At 49.5% G+C, this 21,609-nt stretch overlaps 1 protein-coding gene across 2 annotated transcripts; it reads right to left on the bottom strand.

Annotated features, from left to right (window-relative positions):
• Window positions 1-11,060: 11,060 nt before the first annotated feature.
• On the bottom strand, window positions 11,061-21,392 carry PEX2 (peroxisomal biogenesis factor 2). 2 transcript variants are annotated; one of them, XM_068155595.1, is made up of 2 exons: window positions 21,101-21,392; window positions 11,061-12,085 (listed from the first exon to the last, which is right to left on the bottom strand). In XM_068155595.1, exon 2 carries the CDS (start codon window positions 12,068-12,070, stop codon window positions 11,156-11,158), a length of 915 nt encoding a protein of 304 aa, XP_068011696.1. In that variant the 5' UTR covers window positions 12,071-12,085; window positions 21,101-21,392; the 3' UTR covers window positions 11,061-11,155. The 2 variants fall into 2 exon arrangements, with proteins under 2 accessions (XP_068011696.1, XP_068011694.1); XM_068155593.1 differs by having other exon boundaries at window positions 11,061-12,089.
• Window positions 21,393-21,609: the final 217 nt, after the last annotated feature.

The following is a 21,609-nucleotide window of genomic DNA, read 5'->3' on the forward strand; positions in this document are numbered from 1 at the left end:
ACCGAGTGGCACTGAGAAAAGGGAAGAAAGGTTGAAACCTGAGACAATATTAAAATAGCTCAGAAACTCTAAAGTGTTACAATAATTTCAGTAAAACTACCTCAAGTATTTCTTCAAGCAGGAAACAATTTGGAGTTCAAGTTCAGCAGCATAATAACCAAAAGCACACAACAGTGCTCTTATTCCCATAGCTAAAATATAGATTAGGGTCTCTTTCAGTTGTTGCCATTAGAAATCCCTGCTCCCAAGGTGGGGCAAACTATCATAAAAATTTGCTTTGGGCAATGCTTTGAGATAAGTTCTTCAAATAATGCATAGGGTATTGGCTTGCAATTCCCACTTGTGTTAATAGGAGCTATCGAGGCAAATCTCTCATGGCTTCATGGGAGAAAAAGCTCCAGAGTATAAAAAGTTCCAGCCTGAGGATTATTTGTTTTTTGATATATATATTGATAAAAACATGCTCTAAAATAAACCACTCCAAGCCAGTGATCTCAGTCACTTGCTGGGACTGTTAACACTCAGCAGACCGTGTTCAGCTGAAATTCCACTGGCAAAGCCCTGCGACAGAAATTCTTTCCTGAACGTTTGTGGAAGGCAGGCTGGGAGGCTGGCTGAGGAAAGAACACCTCTGCAAGCCAGCAAGGGAATGTTGTGATGATGGATTCTGATATTGCCTCATGCAAAATGCTGCCTAAGCTTCACTCAGGTGGGCTCCTGTTAGGTAAGGATACAGGTTGGCTCAGCTGATCTGACTGCAAGTGGCCCTTCACATGCAGCTCCCCATTTTCTGCTTTGCTGCAGGTCACAGGGGTAGACCATCTTGCCTCTTCATCTGGGAGAAATCTCATTCCCTGATTCCACCAGCTCAGGTTTCATCCATGCAGTCCATCCATCCATGCATTAGCTCAAGCCTTTGCTGTTGAGTGAGCTGATTAAGAAGGTTCTGAGGAGACCTTCCTGTGGCCTTCCAGCATCTGAAGTGGGCTACAAGAAAGCTGGGGAGGGACTTTTGAGGGTGTCATAGGACTAGGGGGAATGGAAAAAATAGAAATGGGTAGATTCAGATTGGATGTTAGGAAGAAGTTGTTCCCCATGAGGGTGGTGAGAGCCTGGCACAGGTTGCCCAGGGAGGTGGTGGAAGCCTCATCCCTGGAGGTTTTTGCAGCCAGGCTGGATGTGGTTGTGAGCAAGCTGCTGTAGTGTGAGGTGTCCCTGCCCATGGCAGGCAGGTTGGAACTGGCTGATCCTTGAGGTCCCTTCCAACCCCAAGAATTCTATGATTCTGTGATACATTTCATCCTCTAAAAGCTCTGTGCCTGTCTCTGGCCCCTGAATTCCCCAAGTGGCTAGGCAGGAGAAGCTCCACTGAGAACCATCACTGCCAGCCCTCTGGATGTCTTTCAGCCATTTCTCTTAGACAGCACAGGAAACACCACTATGGGGACCATCAGCTTCAGCCAGTCTGGAGCAGGAGCTTAGCTGTGGGTTCTGAATCAGTCTTTAGAGGAACTTTGTTCACAAGCTCTGGCAAGAATGTAGGGAAGGAAAGCTGAGCTTGCCAGGCTAAAGCACACCTTGGTAAGCAGCACTTCTGCCTACATATTCTGCCTGCTTCTCCACAGCCAAGTCTGGTACTTTTGAAGAACAGACAGAGAGGCTCAGTACTTCTCCAGCACACAAGCTCAGCACATGGGCTAAGGGAAGTGAACTCTTCTGCATGCAGTAGGTGCAGCTAAACATACTGTCAGCTCTAGGCAGATACTTCAGGTCCACTTCTTCATGCTCCATGTCAATACATCTTACTGGTAAGCTGATGGAAGAGAGTTTAAATAATGCTCGTATTCTGGCCTTTCCAGTGCAAGAGAGACAGGGAACTGCTGGAGAGAGTCCAACAGAGGGCCACAAAGATGCTGAGGGGCCTGGAGCATCTCTGTGAGGAAAGACTGAAAGAGCTGTGGCTCTTTAGCTTGGAGAAGAGCAGACAGGGGATCTGATCAATGCTTAGCAGGAGATAAAGGGTGGTGGCCATGGGGATGTGGCCAGGCTCTTTTCAGTGGTGCCCAATGATAGGACAAGGGGCAATGGGCACAAACTTGAAGAGAGGCTCCACCTAAACATAAAGAAAAACTCAATTTTCCTGTGAGGGTGCTGGAGCCCTCGAGCAGGCTGCCCAGGGAGGTTGTGGAATCTCCTTTTCTCTTTCCAAATCAACCAAGAAACATTCCCAGGTGACGCTGCTTTAGCAGGGGTGTTGGACTGGATGATCTCCAGAGGTCCCTCCCAACCCCCACCATGCTGATTCTGTGATCTCCTAGAGAAAAGCAGTGTCCTCGTTGGATTTCATTCCATTTCTCCCCAGCTCTAGAACACACATCACCCTTCCTCAAATAAATGCAACATGTTTGTTTGCCTGCATCAAATGCAAGAAGACTCCTTCAAAAATCCTCCTCTCTGAGGAAATGCTGAGTTCAAATATTAAAGCAAAACTTCACAGGTTTGGGGTTTTTTTGGTGCTCATGTAGATAACACATTGCAATAATCAGTGGGTAGTTAGGAAATTGCATTATGCTGACCTCTTTGGTTTGCAGTGGGTAGCATTTACCTAAATAATGAATATTTATAACCCTTCTGCTTTGAATGGGACAAAGGATTACAGCTGCCATTTATATGGATGCGCTGGAACCTCTCCAGAGAAGGGCCATGAGGATGAGCAGAGGACTGGAGCTGCTCTGCTATGGAGACAGACTGAGAGAGTTAGGGATGTTCAGTCTGGAGAGAAGGCTCTGAGGAGACCTTCTTGTGGCCTTCCAGTGTCTGAAGGGGGCTACAAGAAAACTGGGGAGGGATATTTTAGGGTGTGGGATAGTGATAGGACTGGTGGGAATGGAGCAAAACTAGAAATGGGGAGATTGAGATTGGATATTAGGAAGAAGTTCTTCCCCATGAGGGTGGTGAGGCACTGGCACAGGTTGCCCAGGGAGGTGGTGGAAGCCTCCTGCCTGGAGGTTTTTGCAGCCAGGCTGAATGTGGCTGTGAGCAACCTGCTATAGTGTGAGGTGTCCCTGCCATGGGGTTGGAACTGGATGATCCTTGAGGTCCCTTCCCACCCTGACAATTCTATGATTGTTGTTTTGTTTGGGCTTGTTTTGGAGCTTAGGACAGCCCAGCATTTAAATGAGACCAAACTGGAAGTGGGAAGGAATCTGAACTCCTCCTATTTTTATCCAGCTCCTTGCAGTGTTGTGCATTGCTCTGAGCCACCCAAACATGCACGGCTTCTGACCAGCCTGCCACTTTGCTTTGCTTTCCATCATACCTTTGAAGAGTTCAGTATCAAGTATCATTTGCTAATGGTTGCTGTGGGAGGAGATGAATAATTAAGGACCTGTGAAATTGGGGCAGCCAACGTTTTTCTAACTGATAGCATAAACTCACAGGAAGGCTGCAGTTCAGAAAAGGGCTTAGCTTGCACTGTTCTATAAATAAGCACAGGAAATTAGATTAGAAGAGGAAAAAAAAAAATAGATTGCCAAGATTTGCAGAAGTGACCACAGGATCCTTGTGCCTTGCTGTGGGTCCTCTGCAGAATCCTGCTGCTTGACACCTTCAGGAAGAGATGGCAGTTTTAGGAAGTCTTTTATTTGTTCAACCTAAAAATCTCCAATACTTCTGGTGTTATTTATTTATTTATTTATTTATTTATTTAGAGAAGGATTTGGCAAGCTTGAAAAGCAAACCCAACAAACCACCCCCAAAGAGAACAAGCAGGACTGCTCTCAGTCGCATTGTTGGTTAGACTTGGTGTAGAGAACAAATGATGGGATAGAAATTTGCTTTAAAAACATGGATTATAGTCACTCAGGTTCTTCTGTCCAGAGGAGGGCAACAAAGCTGGGGAGGGGTCTGGAGCACAGCCCTGTGAGGAGAGGCTGAGGGAGCTGGGGTTGCTTAGCCTGGAGAAGAGGAGGCTCAGGAGAGACCTTATTGCTCTCCACAACTCCCTGAAGGGAGGTTGTAGCCAGGAGGGGGTTGGTCTCTTCTCCCAGGCAACCAGCACCAGAACAAGGGGACACAGTCTCAAGCTGCACCAGGGTAAGTTTAGGCTGGAAGTTAGAAAGAAGGTCTACACAGAGAGAGTGATTGCCCATTGGAATGTGCTGCCCAGGGAGGTGGTGGAGTCACCATCCCTGGAGGTGGTCAGGAGGAGACTTGATAGGGTGCTTGGTGCCATGGTTTAGTTGATCAGACGGTGTTGAATAATAGGTTGGACACGATGATCTTGAAGGTCTCTTCCAACCTGGTTAATTCTATCCTATCCTATCCTATCCTATCCTATCCTATCCTATCCTATCCTATCCTATCCTATCCTATCCTATCCTAACCTACCCTATCCTACCCTTTGTGTTTTGGGGGGTGTGAAGCATTTATTTGTAATCCTGCTATGCACAGAGTGAGCCTTGCAGCTCCTCCCCCTTCTCTGTTGCTGTGTGATGAACATTTCACTTTCCTTGGCTGGCAGACGGTGAAGTTGCCAATTAGGGCCGTGGAAAGTCTACCTGGGATTTGCAAACAAACCAGTCCTGATGGCTGAGGCTTGGACACCCAACTCCAGGCAGAGGGCTAGTGGCATTTTTCCTCCTCCAGTGCTGAAAAAGATGTCTAGTAGCTGACAGCATCAGACACTGCACTGGGTACAGCTGAGACACCGAGGCAGGCTTGTACCTACAGCTTATCACTGTGCTGTGAGAATCAGGGCTCCTTCCTGTGACAGTCTGAAACTAAAATGTAGTTGTAAACAGAATTTTTTCCAAGGTTTTTGACAGTTCAAAAAGGTTGGACCTCTCAGACTTTACATTATAATAATGCTAAGTCCATCTAATTTGATTGGTCTGAAGAAAAATATCAATAGATATTATTTTATATATATATAATTTTAATAGATAAGAGATATTATTTTATATATATTATTTCATCCTATAATAAATAGGTTAAAATCATTCCATTGGAGTATTGAAACACTTGCATCTTGCAGCAGAGTTGTTTTGTGCTCTCCTGGCTGCTGGACCTTGCTGCTTTGCTGGTGGGGTTCAGGCTGTGTTGTCTTCCTTCTGACCTTGGGCCTTTGCTATTTGGTTTCTGTAAGAGGTACAAGGGGAAGGGGGAGGCCAAGCTTTGTGCCTAAAGGGGCTGGGGGTGGGACAAGGGGAACTTATGGGACCTTATAAATTATTAACCATTCTGGCTAACCAGGGAGGGCCTAGTTGACTGGAGACTGCCAAATGTGATACCCAACTACAAGAAGGGCCAGAAGAATAGAATAGAAGTAACCAGGACTCAAGATCATTGAGTCCAACCTATCACCCAACACCAGCTAAACCATGGCACCACATTCCAATGGCCAATCTCTCTTTCTGGGAAGAACTTCTTCCTAACATCCAGCCTAAACCTCCCCTGGTGCAGCTTGAGACTGTGTCCTCTTGTTCTGGTGCTGGCTGCCTGGAGAAGAGACCAACCCCCACCTGGCTACAACCTCCCTACAGGTAGTTGTGGAGAGCAATAAGGTCTCTCCTGAGCCTCCTCTTCTCCAGGCTAAGCAACCCCAGCTCCCTCAGCCTCTCCTCATAGGGCTTGTGCTCCAAACCCCTCAACAACTTCATTGCTCTTCTCTGGACTCGTTCCAGCAAGTCAACCTCCTTCCTAAACTGAGGGGCCCAGAACTGGACACAGGACTCGAGGTGCTGCCTAACCAGTTCCTCTCCAGCTGCAGGGCTCTGCACTTGTCCTTACTGAACTTCAGGAGGTTCCCTCTGACCAGTTCTCTAGCCTGTCCAGATCTGGTTGGTTGGCTTCACAGCTGAGTCCTTTTCTCCAGGTGGTGTAACTTCAATGAATTAAAGGAGCTGCTCTCTGGGATTTCCTTGGGCTGCTGACCCAGTACAGCATTAAGCTTCCATTCTACACCTCAGCGTAACCTCCATCATAGAGAGCAATCTTGCTGCAGAAGTTCCCTCGGAGCCTGCAGTTAGGCTGATTGGGTTTTATCAGACAGAGCTCCAGCAAGGCACCCTAAAGAGAAAGCTTCAGCCAGAAGGAGTTTGCAATACCTCACTGAGAAGCAGCTGCTCTCCTCAACTCCACCAGGCTGCATGAGGTGAATTTTCTTGCCCCTGGTTGCCAAGTGCCTTCTCCAAGTCCTCCTCAAGCTTTTCTCTGAAATTACTTTCTCTTTTCATTTCTGTCCTTGTGCCTGCAGCTTTTTTTTCCTCCTGGCCCATGTTTCTGTCTTGTCACAGCTTGTTCTTCCAAGGCTGTGTAAGCCCTTCTCCTTAGGTGTCTGATGCTACAGTCTCTGGCACTGCTTCAAGAACTTCCTGATCTACAAAGAGCAGATCCTAAAACTAACAGTTCACTCTCTTCTCTCTGGAGAAAAGGAGGCTGAGGCCAACAATTCCCTGAAAGGAGGTTTGAGACAGGTGAGTGTTGGGCTCTTCCCCCTAGTCACAAGCTACAGGACAAGAGGAAATTACCTCAACCTGCACCAGGAGGGGTTTAGGTTGAATAAAAGAAGAAAGTTCTTGACTGAAAGGGCTCTCAACCACTGGCACAGACTGCCCAGGGAGGTGGCTGAATCCTCACCCCTGGAGCTGTTTCAGAGATAGAGATGTGGTGCTGAGGGCCATGGGCTAGCCCCAGCCTTGGTAGTTACAGAATGGCTGGACACAGACTTGAAGGTCTTTTCCACCCACGAGGATTCTAGCATTCTATGACTCAAAGCATTCTTGTGCTGGTGAGCTTACTCTGCTGGATGGGGATTGTGCCATGTAGACTGGCCATGTGTAACAAAACCCATCAGGTCCTGTCAGGTTTGATTTTTCTGGTGTAGACACAGTGCAGCTGTTACATCTGGTGAAATCCTGGGTCTGATCAAGCCAACCAAACCCAGCTGGAGCTGGACTTGGCTGACCTCTTGGTCTTTGAACAGAAGTTTGTGTTTTAGGGCTCTCACCCATTTTTTTTTCAGCATCAAGTGATGCTGTTCTCCTGGGTACAGATCCAAGATGAGGTCCTGCTCTTCATTCAACAACCCACATGCATCTGGAGAAATGCCCTCTTGTGATGCTAACAACAGTAGTGATGGAGAAAACAACCTGGGAAACAGGAGCCTTAAAGCAGTGTAAACCAACAGGTACTTGCTGACTTCATCTGTGCATTTTGCTCCCAGCTTCTTCTCCAAGGGTTGAATTCAACCCTGTTTGGGAGTTATTGATGAAACTCATTCTCCCTAGTGGAAAATAATTCTGCTTTCTGGTTCCTGCTGCTGTTCTAGTTTCTCTGCTTCAAGCTTTCTTGAGGCTTTTTCATTTTCACCTGAGTACATGTTTTCCTTTCTCTCCTTGCCCTCCTTCAGCTCTCAGAAGTGAATCTGCTACCTACATAACTTAATGCAATGGCAGTAGAGTGGGGTGCCTTCCATATGAGGCACAGAAGAGAAGGAGAACTGCAAACGCTTGTAGAAAGGCACTGTCAGGCCCAGCGTTTAGTTTTGGGTTTTAGGATAAACCTGAACTGAATGAAGTTCATTACTGGGCCTCAATTAAAAATTGAAACAAAAGGGGGAAAAAAAACAACCAAAAAAAGTCAAGGCTGGTAGACATTGATGGGAAATGTCTGAATTTGGAAGTACTTAGAAGGGAGGGATGGAGGAGAGAGGGCAGAGGGAGCTGGAGGAAGGAAGAGCTAGGGGAGCGAGGGAGGGAGGGAAGGAAGGGAGGGAGTGAGGGAAGGAAGAGCTAGGGGAGGGAGGGAGGGAATGAGGGAGGGAAGAGCTAGGGAATGAGGGAAGGAAGAGCTAGGGAAGGAGGGAGGGAAGAGCTAGGGAATGAGGGAGGGAAGAGCTAGGGAATGAGGGAGGGAAGAGCTAGGGAATGAGGGAGGGAGGGAAGGAAGAGCTAGGGGAGGGTGGGAGGGAGGCAAGAAAGAGCTGGGGGGGAGGGAGGGAAGAGCGAGCTAGGGGAGAAAGGGAGGGAAGAGCTGGAGGAGGGTGGGAAGGGAGAAAATGGTCTAAATCAGTTCTGTTTTGTTCAACCTCAGAGGCAGGTTTTTCTATCCTGCAGGTTATTCACTTGGCACTTGCTCTGGAATCAGCACTGTGGGCAAGTTGCTGGTCTGTAGAGGAAAGGAAAGGGCAGGCTGATTACGGTTACCCCACAGAAGTGATGAGACAGCAGATGATTTCCAATCCTATTAAAAAGACTAAGCACAGCCTTCCCCCCAACTCCTCCCCACCCCCCTCTTCAAAAAAATAATCCTGCATTCCTTGCCCTGGGATTGGCTGATCTGATTCTACAACCCAGGGAGCCTGGAAATTACAGAACATCTGCACCAAAATTGGTTTTCTGTGGAAAACTGATGAATCACTTACTGCCAGTGACTGGGAGGAAAAGGACTTGTTTATGCCCTGATGTAATGAATTTTGATGAGGTGAAGTTTGCTGTTTATGAAAAAAATGTGCTTTCAGTTGCTGTAGATGTGAAAGAACAGAGCTCAGGGTTCAGGGCAATGCATTACTGGAGAGACAGTCCCCAGCAGAACACCAGCTGCTTACAAACTGCCAAAAAAGGGCTTTGACTTTGAGGAGAGAATTGCAATTTCCATCCCTTCTCTAAGGTCTTGCAAGAGAAGAAACCAGTGGGGGACAATGTTTAACACTGTTACTTCTGGTAAGGTAGCTTAAAAGTAAAATGAAGGCTTCTAGCAACAAATGCAGCTCCTGCTTCAAAAAGTAGAACTGAAACATAGAAGTTGCACCAGTAGAGGTTAGGAGGTGACCTGCTGGAAAGCAGCTCTGTGGTGAAGGACCTGGGAGTGCTGGTGGACAGCAGCTCCTGCTGCTCACCCTGAGCCAGCAGTGATGCCTCAGGGCCAGGAAGGCCAAGGGTGTTCTGGGGTGCATCAGGAAGAGGGTGACCAGCAGATCAAGGGAGGTTCTCCTTCCCCTCTATTCTGCCCTGGTGAAGGGCTGGAGGATTGTGTCCATTTCTGGGCTCCCCAGTTCCAGAGGGACAGGGAACTACTGGAGACAGTTCAGCAGAGGTAAAAAAATGCAGGGGGGACCTGGAGCATCTCTGTGAGGAGCAAAGGCTGAGAGTCCTGAGGCTGTTCAGTCTGGAGAGGAGCAGCCCCAGAGGGGATCTGCTGAATACCAAAGGGTGAGTGTCATGAGGATGGGGCCAGGCTCACCTCAGTAGGGCCCAGTGACAGGACAAAGGGCAGTAGGCACAAACTGAAACTCAGGAGGTTCCACGTGAACATAAGGAAAAATTTTGCTGTGAGGGTGGTGAAGCCCTGCAGTAGGCTGCCCAGAAAGGCTGTGCAGTCTCCTCTGGGGAGATTCTAAACCTACTTGGACGTGTCTGTGTGGCCCTGCTGTGACAGGGAGGTTGGACTGGATGATCTTGAGAGGTGCCTCCCAACCCCCTGTGATTCTGGGACTGCTCAGAAGTCTGTTCTCATGGTAACCAAACACTAAACCCCTTTGCTTTAGAGAAAGCCACTGGACAGATTCAAATGCCAAGCCCAATGTGATGAGCTCTGCTGCAGGAAGCATCAGCAGATGCATCATGGGCCTTGGCTTAACCCAAAGATGTGATGCTTGTGAGACCAAATTATCAACGCAATTAGTATGTAAAATCAGTTTTCCCTTGATGAGGTCACAAAGTCTCCAACTTGTTTCTGTTGTATCTTCAAGTAAGACTTTCATACTATCAAAGAGCTACTGGAGACAGTCCAGAGCAGGGCCACAAAGATGCTGAGGGGACTGGAACAGCTCTCACGTGAGGAGAGGCTCAGAGAGCTGGGGCTGGTTAGCCTGGAAGAGAGGAGGCTGAGGGGCATCATATCAGTGCTTGCAAATGCCTAAGGTGTGGGTGTCAGGAAGATGGGGCCAGACTCTTCTCAGTGGTCCCCAGTGACAGGACATGGGGTAATGGCCATAAACTTGAACACAGGAAGTTCAAGAGGGAGACCTTCTAGCAGCCTTCCAGTACCTGGAGAGGGCCTACAAGAAAGCTGGCTAAAGACTTTCTGTAACACGTTGTAGTGATAGGATGAGGGGCAATGGATGGAACCTGGAAGAGGAGAGGAGGAAATTCTTTCCAGGGAGGGGGGTGAGACACAGGAACAGGTTGCCCAGGGAGGTTGTGGATGCCTCCTCCCTAGAGGTGTTCAAGGCCAGGCTGGATGGGGCCTCAAGCAGCCTGTGCTAGTGGGAGGGGTCTCTGCCCATGGCAGGGGGGTTGGAACTGGATGCTCTTCAAGGTCCCTTCCCACCCAAACCATCATAGAAATCTATTTATGAAACCTGTGTCTCCTTCAGCTCTAACTGCTTGCGTTGCTTGGCTTTACCTTGAAGACTCAGAGTTCTCAGAGGCTTTTCAACAGGAGAAAAGTTTCACCTGCAGCTGGACAGAACATGGATGCCTGCAGGGCCTTTACTGGTTACCTGCTAAGCAGATTTGTTAATCAACACTTCAGTGAAGAGGTTTCTTCTAATATCCAAGGTGAACTTGAGACCACATCCTCTCATTGTGTCACTCGTTCCTAGGGAGAAGAGACCAATCCCCACCTCGCTCCAACCACCTTTCAGGGAGTTGTAGAGAGCCAGGTGTCCTCTGCACCAGAGGAGGTCTCCAGACTTAACAACCCCAGGCCCCTCAGCTGCTCCTCCCCAGCCCTGTTACTCCAGACCCTTGACCGGCTTTGCTGTCCTTCTCTGGACCTGCTCCAGCCCCTCAATGTCCTTCTTACATTGAGGGACCTGAAACTCAAGGCATGGCCTCTGCAGTGCTTAGTCCAGGGGAAGAGTCATATCCCTTGTCCTCCTGCTTCTCCATCTCTGAGGCAGGACTGGGCAGGCTGACACTCTAAGAGGGAACCTAAGTGGGAACAAGAAGTCTTGAGAGAACAGTAAACTCCTGTCTTTTCCTCCCTTCAGAGAGGCAAGCTGGCACTGTTAGTCAGTGAAAAACTCAACCCAGTGAAGACAGACAGGACACCAATCACAGTGTCTCCAACACCACCTTTAAGTTGTGTTTACAGTAACTTCTGAGTTTTTTACATTCATCTTTGCCCCACACTTTGTCTCACCCTCATCTCAGGCATGCAGTTCTGTCATTTCAATTTTATACTTGAGTGGCTGCAGGCTGTGCACCTCTGAGCCACATTTAGGACATGTGAAGTCCAGATCATGCAAATAGTTGCTTTTAATGCAGTAGTAACAGAAGACATGGGAGCAGCCGATGGTGTGAGGCAGGGAAGGCCACTCCCCGCACAGCGAGCACTCCTTGCACTGAGCTGCCGCTGCCTGCTCGCTGCTGGGCAGCCCCGCGACAGGCGAACACCAGGAAGAAACCTTGAGTCTGATTCTCTGTAGGTTGATAAAAGGCAGCAGGTAGATGAGGAACTCAGCAAAGCCGTGCCACAGGAGCTCCCTGTTCATGTAATCAAAGCCCACCTGGCGCACGCCCTGCGGCCGGCAGAACACCGCCCGGATGCCCAGGACGCGCTCCGTCAGCGTCGCAAACCTGCCCTGCTGGAGGAAGACCAGAAAGTTGAGCAGGCCACAGAGCTTCACCAGTCCAGTTCCAAACCCAAGCACGCTCTTGACTCTGCAGAGAGACCGCAGCTGGCGGTTGCTGAACAAATCATAGCATCTTTCTTCCAGCCACCTGCCACCGACGGTGAAAATGAGGTACCACAGCTTCTGCTGCTTGCTCAGGGGTTGGTATTTCTCAGTCTGAGAGAAGTTGTTCTTGTACTGGATGTTCAGGATGGCCTGTCCCACGGTGGCATTCTTGGAATACACAGTGAATCTCCACAGTATGAGCCACAGGAAAGCTTTTATTTCTGGCTCCAGGTGAGCCAGCACTCCCGGTTTAAAGCCGCTGAAGCAGCTGCTGAACTGGGTCCACACAAGTTGCTCCAGGGCCTTGTTCAGCTCAAGGGCATCCAGTTGACTTATTCTGAGCACAGGGTTCACGCTCTTTTCCTTTCCAGTACTGGAGGCCATTTCCTCAGCCAAACCCTTTCTAGGAATAAACAGAAATAGATGTTATTGTAAGGGAGCATCTCCTGGCTTTGCCTCATTAAACATACAAAGGTGTGATCACCAGCACTGAGCAGAAACCACAGAAAAGCTTCAGAACCCCACACTACCAGGCTGGTAAAATGCCACAAGGCACTTCAGGAAGCTTTACATTAACAGCAGAAGATTTCACCTCTACAGAAGTCCTACTGGACTGTTTATTGGACTACATGGAGCTGTTGGAATGGGTCCAAAGGAGGGTCACAAAGATGATCAGAGGGGTGATCAGAGGGCTGGAGCGCCTCTCCTCTGAAGACAAGCTGGAAGACTTGGGGTTCTTCAGCCTGGAGAAGAAAAGGCTCCATAGAGACCTCAAAGCAGCCTTCCAGTACATGAAAGGGGCTACAGGAGAGTTGAAGGACTTATTATGGAGGCATGAAGTGACAGGATGAGGGGTGATGGCTTCAAAGTGGAAGAAGCTGGACTGAGATTAGACATTAGGAGGAAATTCTTCCCCATGAGAGTGGTGAAGCACTGGAACAGGTTGCCCAGAGAAGCTGTGGAGGCATCAAGCCTGGAAGCGTTCAGAGTCAGGTTGGATGGGGCTCTGAACAGCCTGGTGTAGTAGGAGGTGTCCCTGGCCACGGCAGGGGATTGCAACTGGATGATCTTTAAGGTCCTTTCCAACTCAGCCCATTCTGTGATTTCTCACAAACAGTAACATTTGCACTTGGTTATAGTAAAGTGTTTAACCTCTTCCAGATTTCAACCCCTCCTCCCCCCATTTAATATTTCCCTATATAAATGTTACAAAAAACCACTGCTGAACACAACTGCAATATTCACCTGGCCCTTCACACAGAAGATCAGAAAGAAGACTTGAAAAACCATGTGGGTTTTCAATGGAGAAACAGAGAAATGGACACACCAGCTGAACTCTAGAAGAGTGGACAGAACACACAGGAACACTTCAGCTGCTACAGCTGAAAGGAATAACAGTAAGTGCAAAGGTTACATCTAGAAAGATATGGATGCCAATTCAAGTGGGAATGCTACAACTTGCCAAGTAAAGGCAGGGAATTGGTTAGAGAACAATCATTATGTGAGATAAGAAAAATGTTCAATATCCAGACAGAAATTAGCATGGCTGAAGCCTGCATGTATTTTCCAGAGCCTTCTGCCAGCTGCAGGGTTGTGCTCCTTGTTGTCTAATCAATGTCCTGGCAAGATGATTGATGTGTACCAGCAGCTTCAACAAATGGATGCTCCTCTTGCTCAAGCATGAGAGTGGTGAAACCCTGGAATGGGTTGTCCAGGGAGGTGGTCGAGGCCCCGTCCCTGGGGGTGTTTAAGAGCAGGCTGGATGAGGCTCTGTCCAGCCTGATCTAGTGTGGGGTGTCCCTGCCCATGGCAGGGGGGTTGGAACTAGATGATCCTTGTGGTCCCTTCCAACCCTGAATGAAACTATGAAACTATGAAAAAACCCAAACCATTTTGCTCAACTGCTTGCTTTAAGTATTGTTATGTTTGGAGTTCTGTGACTAGGACAAGAAGTGCAAGATCTTTCAAGAGGAGCATATGGAGAATGTCTCAGCAATGCAGACTGGTCAGGGAACTGGTCAGGGGTTTCTCTGGAGCACAGAAGACACCCAAAGGGATTTAGAAGTGGTGTGCTGCAGGCATCATGCTACACAGTGCACTTTCCAAACCAGAGTCTTTGCAGAACACAGACGCAAAGGACAACAGCCTTCTGAAGGAAGCACAGAGGGTAACTCAAGTCCTTATTTCTGAAGGGAAAAATCTCCCCTAATACAAGACTCCTGAGAATAAGAGATGTTGGAGAGGAGCCAGGGTAGGAATGGTTTGCTGATGCTGCTGCACACACTCAAAAAGAAAAGCAAAGAATCATAGAATAGTTGAGGTTGAAAAGGTGATTCCACCACCTCTCTGGAAAGCCTGTTCCCTCCCTGACCACTCTTGCAGCAAAGAAACTGAACCCACTACTCAAGCCTCACCAGTACCCAGACCAGGAGCACAATCTCTCCCCTGCTCCTACTGACCCTTGCTGATCCAGGCCAGGATGCTGGTGGCCTTCTTGGCCACCTGGGCACACCCTGGCTCATCTTCAGCCAGCTGTCAGTCAGCACCCCCAGGTCATTTTCCACCAGGCACCTTTCCAGCCACTCTGCCCTAAGCCTGTAGCCTTCATGGAGCTGTTATGACCCAAGTGCAGGAGGCAGCATTTGACTTTGTTAAACCTCATCGCATTGATCCGGCCTGGGCAGATCCCTTTGCAGAGCCTTCCTGTGCTCCAGCAGATCAACTCCACCACCCACTTCAGTGTCATCTGCAAACTGACTGAGGGTGCACTCAATCCCCCCTGTTCTCCCTTGATTTTACACTGTTGGATATTGTGTAGAAAGCAATAAAAGAACTGTCCCCCCAGAAAAGCAGCAGAAGGAAGCAGAGGCTTCTAGCTTAGGTTTTTCTGAGCACTGAAGCACTGAGCAGCACTACCTGCTCCAGCACACACACCTGTGTGCCCCAGCAGGGCAGGAGGAACTCCTGCCTGGTGCTGAGATGGAGCAGCCTGCACGCTCTGAATGAATCTGTTTGATCTGGCAACAGCTTATTGACAGAAATCTCTCAATAGTAATGTGAGCATTGTCAACAGCCTGCCAATATTCATGTAATGATGATGAAGGGGCTAACATGGATTTTAGCTGCAATACCAAGTAACATCTCCTGCACTGCTGCCATCAACACAAGCATTATTATTGACCTGCTCAGAGGCTACCAGGAGGAGATGTATTAACCAGCAGGCGTATTTGTCAATGCACCCTGCCCATGAAAACGCTCTCCGTAAATTCACCACTCCGCAAACTTTGCCAGCAGAAAACAAACCCAAGCAAGCTGCAGGGGCATTGGTGTTTCCACGGGGCTGTTCCACTGTGCAGGAGCAATCAAGGGCTTTCTACTGCCACAGTGATGCTGCAACCCCACTGCTTGCTGTTCTAGCATCATCGCAAGGGCCACAAAGCTGCTGCCAGACTGGAGGAGAGGCTGAGATACCTGGGGCTGCTTAGCCTGGAAAAGAGCAGCCTGAGAGGGGATCTGATCAATAGTTAAAGGCAAGAGGACAGAGCCACTCTTTTCAGTGGTACCCAGTGACAGGACAAGGGGCAACAGGCACCTACTGGAACTCAGGAAGTGTCACTTAAACACAAGGAAAAACTTTGGTGTGAAGCTGCTGGAGTCCTGGAGAGAGTCCAACTGCCCCAGAGATTGTGATCCTGGGCAAGCTGCTGTGGGTGACTGCTTTAGCAGGGGGTTGGAGTAGATGATCACTGAGGTCCCTTCCAACCTGAGCCATTCTGTGATTTGATGGTTTTATTATTGTAAACTACCTCAACACGACGACACAACAGGACAAACAGTAAAGATAACCATCTCTCAGCCTTCTTCAGCCTGAATTCTGCCTAGGCCCAACATTCAGATCTAAGACCCAGGCAGGGGGGAGCTGTATGTGGTGGGCATGGCAGGAATGCTGCCCTCTCTGAAGGGAACATGCTATGTGAGAGACAATGTGCGAGACAGGAAACAAGCCATACCCTGTCTGCTATCCCTCTCATCTGTTCAGAGTTAGGATATCAACAGAGAGCAAGGAAAACAATCTTCCCATGCACCACAGGTGCTGAGATGTTGGTTTGGTTGGCTTTTTAAGGAAAGGTGGGGTCTTTATGAGTTGGTTTTGTGGTTTTAGTTTGTGTGTGTGATGTATTCCATTTAAGTGTCCTGTTCAGTTCCTTCTTGACAGCAGAGGTGTCAACTTGAAATCAATAATTTTAAAGATGGCAAATCAAATTATAGATACTCAGGTAACCTGAAAACCTTCCTTTACACCAGCCCTCATCATACAGCACAGAGCCTGGGCCCATGCTGCTCAAAGCTTCATGTCTCACCATTAATCCTCATCTCTTTCTTCCTCATCAAGTGGTGAGAGAAATGTCCCCACATCAAGTCAAATTGGCAGCCCCACCTGCACTGTCTCTTAATCACTGCAAAGTGAACGAATCACTCTGTCATTCCCTCAGCTGACTTCACAGCAGATGGAGTTGGTGTTCCTGGCTACCTTTCTGTACACTGCAGTGGAACACCTGGCTGGAAAGCAGCCCTGAGGAGAGAGACTTGGGGGTGCTGGTGGAAGAGAAGCTCACCAGGAGCTCTCAGTGTGCACTTGCAGCCCGGAAAGCCAATCAGATCCTGGGCTGCAGCAAGAGAAGTGTGGCCAGCAGGGCAAGGGAGGTGATTCTCCCCCTCTGCTCAGCTCTGCTGAGACCCACCTGGAGTATGCCTCCAGTTCTGGAGCCCCTATTACAAGAAGGATATGGATGTGCTAGAAGGTGTCCAGAGAAGGGCCACGAGGAGGATCAGAGGGCTGGAGCACCTCTCCTACGAGGACAGACTGAAGGAGTTGGGGCTGTTCAGTCTGGAGAAGAGAAGGCTCCCAGTTGACCTAATTGTGGCCTTCCAGTACCTGAAGGGGGCCTAGAATAAGGCTGGGGAGGGACTTCTCAGGATCTCAGGTAGTGATAGGACTAAGGGGAATGGAATGAAGCTGGAGGTGGGGAGATTCAGGCTGGAGGTGAGGAGGAAGTTCTTCCCCATGAGAGTGGTGGAGCCCTGGAATGGGTTGTCCAGGGAGGTGGTCGAGGCCCCGTCCCTAGAGGTGTTTAAGCCCAGGCTGGATGAGGCTGTGGCCAGGCTGATCTAGTGTGGGGTGTCCCTGCCCATGGCAGGGGGGTTGGAACTAGATGATCCTTGTGGTCCCTTCCAACCCTGACTGATACTATGATACCTATCATTCTGTAGAGAACATCAACTGCCTCTTTAACCCTTTGCAGTAACTACTAGCACTAACTGAAAAGTCAGTAACAGAGAGCAGCCACATCAGAGCTCATTTGTTTCTCACAGGGATGGGAGGCAGGGTGGCTTCTCAGGGTAACACACTGACTGAGTGAGCAACAAAACAAACCCCAGAGATGCAAGTTACCTTTTTGTTAAAGGAGGCTGAGTAACAAATCCAGAATACAAAATGCCACAGCTGAAGACCAAGAACAAGTCAAGGGTACACTCCAGTCACAGGGCTTTTCCAGCCTTAACTCAGTAACCTGCAATCACAGAACACTGGCACTGGTTGTGGTTATCCTGGGCTGCATCCCCAGCAGTGTGGGCAGCAGGGAGGGGATTCTCTCCCTCTGTTCTGCTCTGGTAAAACCCCACCTGGAGTCCTGTGTCCAGCTCTGGAGCCCCAGCACAAGAAGGACATGGAACTGTTGGAGTGGGTCCAAAGGAGGACAAAAGGATTATCAGAGTGATGGAACACCACTCTTGTGAAGACAGGGTGAGACAGCTGGGGTTGTTCAGCCTGGAGAAGGGAAGGATCCAGCAAGACCTTCTAGCAGCCTTCCAGTACCCAAAGGGGCCTACAGGAAAGCTGAGGAGGGACTTCTGACAAAGGCATAGAGTGACAGAACAAGGGGTGATGGCTTCAAACTAGAAGAAACTGCATTGAAATTAGACATTAGGCAGAAATTCTTCCCCAGAAGGGTGGTGAGGCACTGGAAGAGGTTGTCTAGAGCAGCCGTGGAGGCTCCAAGCCTGCAAATGTTCCAAAGCAGGTTGGATGGATCCTTGAGCAACCTAGTACAGTAGGAGGTGCCCCTGCCCATGGCAGTGGGGATGGAACTACACGATCTTGAAGGTGCCTTCCAACCCAAGCCATTCTGTGACTGTATGAATACGAGAGATCAGGCACTGCTGAATGCCTGGAGACAGCAAACATAAGGACGGCTCCTTGATTGATCCTCCACAAACAACCTGCCAGAGTCAAAATATTAGGGCTTCAAGTTACAAAATCAAACCCAGCTCAGAACAGCCAGAACTGATAAACCAGTAATGAAGAACAGTGGGAAAGGGCTGCTCTGTTTGAAGCTGTACATCAGTCATTGCTGTCAGTACCTGATGGAAACTGAAACTCTCATGTCAGTGTAATACATTCTCTCGATGGATGCCAGCAACCAAGACTATTATTGGCCACTGTTAAAGATGCTCTGAATTTTAAGAGCTCCCAGAGAGCTCTCAGAAAAATGTGTGATCAGTCAGCACTCTCACCAGACAGATTGTTAGATGCCAACAGCTAGATCTGATAGACTAATTACTGCACAGCTAATATTTAAAATACTACCTTTGAACATCTGTGATGCTAATGGGAAGGTTCCAAAGTTCCAACTACATTTGCATTCCTCACAGCCATCCACAGTGCCATCCCACCAACTTCTTGGATATGGCCCTAATTTTCATTTATTGGAATAAATAAGAAGATAATCATGTAACAAGTTGTATTTGCACAAGGCAACAAGCTGAGTGGTATAGCTGACGTGCTTGAGGGACAGGATGCCATCCTGAGGGACCTGAACACACTGGAGAAGTGGGACTGTGTGAACCTCGTGAGATTCAATAAGGCCAAGTGCAAGGTTCTGCACCTGGGTAAGGGCAATCCTCAGTATCCATCCAGGTTGAGGGGGTGAAAGGCTGGAGAGCAGCCCTGCAGAAAAGGACTTGGGGATACCAGTAGATGAAAAGCTGGACATGAGCCAGCACCAAATGCTGCCAGCCCAGCCCCAGCTGTGCCTTGGGCTGATCCCCAGCGGCATGGGCAGGGAGGGGATTCTGCTCCTCTGCTGAGACACCCCTTGCCATGTAGTGCTGGGGCACTTCTAGAGTCCTCAGCACAAGAGCAAGGTGAATCTGTAGGGGTGTAATGGGGCGACGGAGATAGGAATCAATACGGCTGACCAACGTGATCGAGTATTGTTCCTTTATTGTTCCAGTGTTGCAGGCCTATGGTGCAGGCCTGAGGTGCAGGCCTATGGAGCAGGCCTGTAGTGCAAGTATAGCACTGTAAAGTGTAGAAGAAACAGGAGACAGGAAAGGCAGAAGTGCGTAGCAAGGCAACTGCTACAACTTATATAAACTCGGAGAGCCTCGTTGGCATGGCTCCATTGGTTCCCTATGAGTGACCACACATGGCACTATTACAGATTATTGGTCCAGCTACTAATGACACAACGAGGTGGTTGATGCAGGTGCATGTCCTGTTGTCCCAAGATAACTGTCCATGTTTATAGCTACCAGTGCCCTGTTTTAGTTCCACGCTGCAGGCACAGCACTGTTTTGCTACACTGCTAGCTGACTCTGCATTTATGCTGAGCATAGCCAACCACCATGTCAGGCTCTAGGCCTGCACTGCCAGATTGCTCACACTGCTCGTCGCTGGCATTGCCACAGGGGTGGGGCCAGAGAAGGCCACAACAACGACGAGAAGGCTGGAGCACCTCTACTGTGAGGCCAGGCTGAAAGAGTTGGGGTTCAGCCTGGAGAAGAAAAGGCTCCTGGGAGACCTTATTGTGGCCTTTGAGTGCTTAAATGGGTGATCAGAAAGCTGGGACAGACTTCTGAGTGGGGCCTGTTGTGATAGGACAAGGACTAAAGAGGGAGATTTTGATGAGATATGGAAAAGGTTTTTTACATTGAGGGTGATGAAACACTGGTTCAGTTTACCCAGGAAGGGGGGTGATGCCCCATCCCTGGAACCATTCTAGGTCAGGTTGTTTAAGGCTCTAAGCAACCTGCTCCAGTTGCAGATGTCCCTGCTGACTGCTGGGGAGTTGGACTAAATCAGCTTTAAAGGTCCTTTCCAATCCAAACCATTCTACATGTTCAATCATTATTCTTCTTTACCCCACTCCTTCCCCATCTTATTCTTTATGTCACATTGCAAACTAATCTCTGAAGGGACAGGTCAATTTCTCCCTTGATCTGTTGGCCACACGTCTTTTGATGCAGCCCAGGATACATCTGGCTTTCTGGGCTGCAAGCCTTGAAAGGCAAACTTCATCAGCAACTGTTGCTCAACTATGTATATATTCACAGTGCCAAAGAAGTTAGACAAGAACTCACTAACTTCCAGTAAATCAAACATGCAGCTGGACTCAGATTGGACTACAGACTGGCCATACTCGATCTCTGACCTCGATGACCACTTCCACTGACAAGTGAAACATGATACAAGAAACATACTTGAGGACTTGAAGCAATTTCAAGTGCTGTGTGCTTTGGTACGGACTGCAGCATAAGTGGAACTCATCCCTCTGCCAAAACATGCTGGCCCTCCAGACTGTATCTACAGTAATTTCATGGCACACAAAAGGTTTGCTGCTTACAGGCTGCACAGAACTGGATTCACAGAAAGGGGAAAGAAGCCACTGCCACCTTCAGCAGGCAGAACCCATAGGAAATCTTTGTACTCAAGCAAGTAAGTAAAAGTTTTGGGAAGTCTATAAGCGGTTCACACATCTGACATCAGAGTAATAATTCAGATTTAAATACCCCTGACATCAGAAAAACAATTCAGATTAAAACACCCCTGACATCAGAGTAACAATCCACATGAACACACCCCTCTGCCAGGCTGCTCAGCAGATCTGCACTGCTGGAGGTGCCTCAAAGAGGCAGAGATGTGGCGCTGAGGGGCAAGGTCCCGATGATCTTAAAGGGCTTTACCAAAAAGGCTCTTCCAACCAAAATGATTCTATGATTCTACAGTGTCTCTCTAAAGAACGCGTCCCCAGACTCCTTCCTCTCTTACCGAACGCTTTGGGCCTAGCTGTAAGCCTGGCAGCCTCCTCACAGTGGAGCACGCAGCGGGAGCCCGACTGTCAGTGGCACCGCGGAAACGGAGGAGGCCGGAGAGCGCATGAGGAGACACAGCTGGCTCTGTCAACAGTGCCTAGAGACCAGCGCCCGCGGCTGTCCCACCGGCTCCACAGGCTCTCCGCAGCGCCCCGACCAGTCTTCCCGGGCCTGCCGGCCTGCCTGCGGTACCAGCGGCTCCGGTAGCAGCACCCCCGGTAGCAGCACCCCCGCTTCATCCCGCCCCGCGCCCCGACTAACCTGCGCCGCCGCCGGGCCCAGGCCGCCGGGACTCTGCAGGGGTGCAGCTGCGGCCGGCTCTTGCCTCCCGCTTCCTAGCGAAGGCCTGCGCGGATGGAGCCTGCGCAGGAGGAACCTCCTCGGGCCACCCCGGGGACTCTCCCCGCCGCCACCCAGCTGCCGGTCCCGGCCGAAGGGCACCGGCCCGACAGCAGGCCCCGCCGGGCCATAGAGCCGGTGCTTGCTGCCTAGAGCGGCTGCAGCACGACGGAGACTTGCGGCAGCCAACAGCCTAGAGCGGTTCCCGCAGGAAGTACGCCAGGAGACCGGGGTGACGCTCTACAGAATGACTGACAGGCCACAGAGCAAATCAGCGACTCTCTGTGGGGAGGAGAAGCCAATGAGGAAGGCAGGAGGGGGAGGGGGCGGCTCTGGAGCCGAGCCGGCTGTGGCAGCGTGGGAGGCGGATGGGAGGATGGATGGGCGGCCGGTCCGTGTGTGGCCCTGGCGGTGCTTTCGCCATCTGCAGC

This window comes from Melanerpes formicivorus, unplaced genomic scaffold (assembly GCF_026170545.1).
Source record: "Melanerpes formicivorus ecotype bairdi unplaced genomic scaffold, bMelFor1.0.p_v2 SCAF_32, whole genome shotgun sequence".
NCBI classification, from domain to species: Eukaryota; Metazoa; Chordata; class Aves; order Piciformes; family Picidae; genus Melanerpes; species Melanerpes formicivorus.